General features: G+C 51.2%; 1 protein-coding gene across 1 annotated transcript in view; it reads left to right on the forward strand.

Moving 5' to 3' along the window:
- The window catches only part of pax2a (paired box 2a), a gene marked incomplete at both ends in the record, with an annotated part of 27,677 nt that overhangs the window by 15,455 nt on the left and 7,222 nt on the right, over window positions 1-5,000 (forward strand). Inside the window, 2 exons of the mRNA XM_084458737.1 lie at window positions 1,611-1,623; window positions 1,740-1,854. Of these exons, the coding sequence (XP_084314863.1) occupies window positions 1,611-1,623; window positions 1,740-1,854 (128 nt within the window). The remainder of the gene's footprint in view (window positions 1-1,610; window positions 1,624-1,739; window positions 1,855-5,000) is intronic.

Below are 5,000 nucleotides of genomic sequence, written 5' to 3' on the forward strand. Positions count from 1 at the left end.
CAACCCCCCCCCCCCCCCCCAACCCCTCCTCTTCTTTTTAAACTGGTGAAAAGGTGGACTATTAGGCTATTAGGGGCTTGTCTGGTGTCTGCGACAGGGCATTAAAAAGCCATTTTGGAGAGGCCAGGCTGAATAGGCCTCATCCCTCCCACACTTCTGTCAGCCATGTGGTGGAGCCATTCAGACCCACCCCATCCCACTCCCCTTCCTACCCCCGGCCCAGCCCCCGGCCCGGCCCACCAAGCCCATCTGCATGACAACATGGCTCTTGTTCTGCGGGGGCCTGGCGGACTAGAGGGGAACATCCCGGCCCCTGCCAGGGAGCAGTTGTAAGCAGACAGTTTGAGTTTATCTGGGATAGAGAGCGACACGGCCGGGGTCACCGGCGCACCCCTCTGGGACCCCCCGGTGCCACACACACACACACACACACACACACACACACACACACACACACACCGACACAAACACGAGACACGCCGAGACACAAACACAAGCGCGTGTGAGCGCACGCACACACACACACACACACAGACATACACACTCAAACAGAAAGAGGGGTCAGGGAGTCTCATCTCATTAACAAACAGGATTCATCACATCTGCTAGCGGAGCTTTATCCTCGGATTAAAGGGAGTAAGTAGTGAAGAGGAAGTGATGGCGGCTCAGAAGGGAGGGGTTACAGCCCCCGCTTAAACACACACGCTGCACCGCTTTCAAAATGTTCATATCCAACATTGCGCTTTGTTTTTTTACTACGAAAATAGCATAGCCTGCCTCTGTATCCAATATCATTTTATGATGTAAATCCGTGCTAAGTTATAAGATAAAGTGACAAAAATCAAACCTTGAAATATTTTTTACACATTTCTTTTATTCATTCTGCAGCGGAAATGGTTGCTGGTTTTAGAGGTGTTACTCCCCTTTAAAAAGCCTGGGCCAGGCTGCCCCCCCCCCCCCCTGTAACAAAGCCCTGAATGTCTTCTCCCTTGACTGGTCACAGGGATGACTGCAGCAGAGCACAAAGAACCAGCTGACACCCCGTCCTCTCTCTCCCCTCCCAATCCCTCTCTCATCCCTCACCCTCTTCCTCCCTCTCTCTCTCCCTCCCTCACCCTCTTCCTCCCTCTCTCTCCCTCTCACTCTCCCTCTCTCCCTCCCTCTCTCCCTCCCTCCCTCACCCTCTTCCTCCCTCTCTCTCTCCCTCTCACTCTCCCTCTCTCCCTCCCTCTCTGTCTCTCTATCTCTTCCTCCCTCTCTCCCTTCCTCCTTCTCTCCCTCCCTCTCTCTCTCTCTCTCGCCCAGACAAGCCTAATGCATGCACACATCCTGGGCCTTGGTGAAACCACCAGGGGTGGGGGGCGGGGGGGTCACAGGAAGCGGGGGAATATTCAGGAGGAGACTGTGCGAAAGCTCCTTCAAACGTACTGCTGTTTCCTCACCCTACTGTCTGTGTGAACACTAGCGACACGAGTCCAACACGGGGACATCTCTGCGAAACGCTGTCTGTGCTTAAAACACGCTCCGTCGAGTGGACGAGCACTGACTGAAATTGAACCTCACTTCCTGGCTTGCGCAGCCTGTGCCGCCTGTGCGTAAACTCTTTTCAGAAACTGCGGCTGTGTAACTGTAGTGCAAACACATTTTTTCGCGGTCGGACGTACCTCGTGTTTACCTTTACCTTCCCTTTATTGGAAACCGCCAGGTGTAAATAAAGTCTTTTTTCACTTCCCTCCTAGGCGAACGAGTACTCTCTCCCGGGCCACGCCGGTCACGATGAGGTGAAGCCCAGTCTGTCCACCAGCGCCAGCTCTGACCTGGCGTCCAGCGTCTCACAGAGCTATGTCGTCTCAGGTACAGTAGGACCCCCTCTGCTCCACGCCAGACCAGTTCTCTGCCCCACACCAGACCAGTTCTCTGCCCCACGCCAGACCAGTCCTCTGCCCCAGGCCAGACCAGTTCTCTGCCCCACACCAGACCAGTTCTCTGCCCCACACCAGACCAGTTCTCTGCTCCACGCCAGACCAGTTCTCTGCCCCACGCCAGACCAGTCCTCTGCCCCACGCCAGACCAGTCCTCTGCCCCACGCCAGACCAGTCCTCTGCCCCACGCCAGACCAGTCCTCTGCCCCACGCCAGACCAGTTCTCTGCCCCACGCCAGACCAGTTCTCTGCTCCAGGCCAGACCAGTTCTCTGCTAGAGCCAGACCAGTTCTCTGCCCCACGCCAGACCAGTTCTCTCCTCAGGCTGTGTGCCTTGTACAAGGCCTAGCTGTATCATAAAGACTTCCCAGCTAATGTACATGCTGTACGCAGCCCGTCCGTCATCATCCCTTCACTGGGATATTCGATTTGAAAAATGAACTCTCAAGTTCCTGTAGATGGAGCTTCCTCGGTGTGAAAACGCATATCTCCTGTTTCAATCAAGTGTGAAACACAGTTTGATGATAGGAGTATGGCAGTACACCATACATATAAGTATCAAGTGGCATCAAACCACACGTACACAATTGTGTGTGTATGTGTGCGTGCGTGTGTGTGTGTGTGTGTGTGTGTGTGTGTGTGATCCGGGTGCTGATAGATCATCCGGGGTCCTATAAGTCCCCCAGTCCTTCCGCACGCTGTTCCTAACTGGCTCCTGTGTTAGCGTGGATAGGCCTGCTAACAGATTGACTGGGAGCACTTCTCAGAAGAGACAGCTGCTGTTCCCGCCGTGACAGGACGCTGTCATCAAAGGCTATGATAGGATGTTGATTGACAGCGCGCTGGAGAGTATGGGAGAAAAACAATATTTTTTTTTATGTGAGAAGTTTCCACTGTGTAATGTCAAAAGAGTGTTCCCGTCGGGCACGGCGTATCAAATGTCCCCAAGTATTATCTGTCTGGATCACATAACCGATGGCGGTCCACCCTGCGCTGCTTAAGAGCTTCTCTTCCCGCCCTCCTCAGGGTCTGCTGTGGAGAGGCAGGCTGCCAGGTTAATTGAAATATTGTTTGGCCGTGGGTGCTGCCGGTCTTCCCAGGAGAGGGCTGGTTTACTGATAGCCAAACACTGGCTGGAGACTAACATGCCAGCCTTTTAATAAAACTCCCATAATTATGCAGTAGCCATCAAAGTCAATGAGTCCTCTGTGTGTGTGTGTGGGAGGGGGGGTGCTTGTGTGTGTGTGTGTGTGTGTGTGTGTGTGTGTGTGTGTGTGAGAGAGAGAGAGAGGGAGAGAGAGAGAGAGAGAGAGAGAGAGAGGACAGGATGATTGAAAACTGCAGTAGCCCTTCTCAGATGATGGCCGGGCCAGAGCCAGACCCAGACACAGCGTTAAGGGAGAAGAAAGACTTCTTTTTTCTTCTTCTTCTTTTTTTCCTCATGAATATGTGGGAGGTAGATTTGCCCCAGAAAGTTGGGCCTCAGGAGAAGAAAGGTGTGTTTTTGTCCTTTGTGCAGGGGCCCGGCTATGAAAGCAGTCTCGCTCTGGGGAGCACGCTCGTAGCAGGTGGCCCCCCTGCCACCTGGGGGCCCGGGGCCTCCTATTGGGATGTATGGGGGGCCACCAATGAAACGAGAAATTATTATGAAAACTGAGACATTTGTTGGATTTGTTGGAACATCCGGTATAATATATGCATGCAAATGTCAGGAAGAGTTGTATATTTCTTTAGGTCTATAGAGCATTAGAGATTTGATTTTAACAGATTTTACATCTTGCATTTGATTCAATCGGTTGAACTGAACTAGTAAGAACTCTCACTGAAATGTGAAGTTGACAGGTTTTGCCTGTGATTAGCTAGTATGTTGCTACAGCAGAATATGATGGTTTACTGCCGTTTGATAAACCCTGTAAATAGCAATATGCGCCAAGCTGGGGGCGGGGCCGCCAAGCTGGGGGCGGGGCGACAGCTAAATGATCTTCTGCACTTGGGCTTGGATCCAGTTCTGAATAAATTATGTCCTCTTATTGGATAGAGCTAGGAGATTATGTTCCTTCTTTAAATGTTTTCTGCTCCCAATTAAAATTCATGCAATTATTGATCTTGTTGATTTTTACGTCCTCACATTTGCATAATCTATTAGAGATGAATGATTAATGAAGTCCTGGCGTGGAGATTGGAGTTTCGAGGGCACATGCGAAGGAGATGTCGGCCATCTTTAGTGCCCTCTGTTCATCCTACCTGGAAAGAAGGAAGAAAGCGCGATAAGAGAGGGATTTCCAGCATCGCAACGCATCACTGGCATTCAGTCCAAAGTGTTTGCCTTCTACGAAGAGATCCTCTTCTCCACAAAGACTGCATTTGTTTATGCACTCGAAAGGCAAGCTGCTTTGATGAAAAAGAGATAACATGGCTTTGAAAAGCACCATCAATGTTGCTTTGTTATTTCAGAGGAATCTTGTAATTTCATGTTCATAAAGTATTGAATGTAGTAAATGAATTCAGGGCCTATCTGGTTAAGCTGATCCAGCCTCACACTTGGCTGATTAGGATAGAGTGAATGTTTTGGTTGGGTTGTCAATCGATACGACCAGAAGAAAACGTTGTGTTGAATTACAGAATTGCTGGATTTACTTTCCCTCACTGCACCAGGACAGCGTGAGCCAGGGCGGTCCGTGTGGAGCCCACCTGTGTGTGCCGGGTTCTCACAGACAAACAACCCGTCAGGATTTACTCCTGCCTCTGAACAGAACCTGGAACCCAGCCAGAACCACAGGCCTGCCCTCGACGCAGTTTAACACATCCGACCTGAACAGAACCCGCCACCGCTAGGGACCTGCGATAGAGATCAGTGTCAGGCTGTTCCACCTCTAACCCTAGATGTAGTTATTATGCTGATGTAGTAATATCTGACCCTGAATCAGTTGTTAGGAGTGAGTCTCTGCCGAGGGAGCTGGAGCCCCAGTGCATGCTGGGTGAGATAATCAGACTGTTCCTCGAGTCAGTGGTTTGGTGTAAATAGGTCTCCCTCTGTCTCACCACGAACCTGAGCAGGTGCTGCACACATCCTCTTGC

The sequence above is a fragment of the Borostomias antarcticus genome (genome assembly GCF_949987555.1).
Source record: "Borostomias antarcticus genome assembly, chromosome: 25".
Lineage (NCBI taxonomy): Eukaryota > Metazoa > Chordata > Actinopteri > Stomiiformes > Stomiidae > Borostomias > Borostomias antarcticus.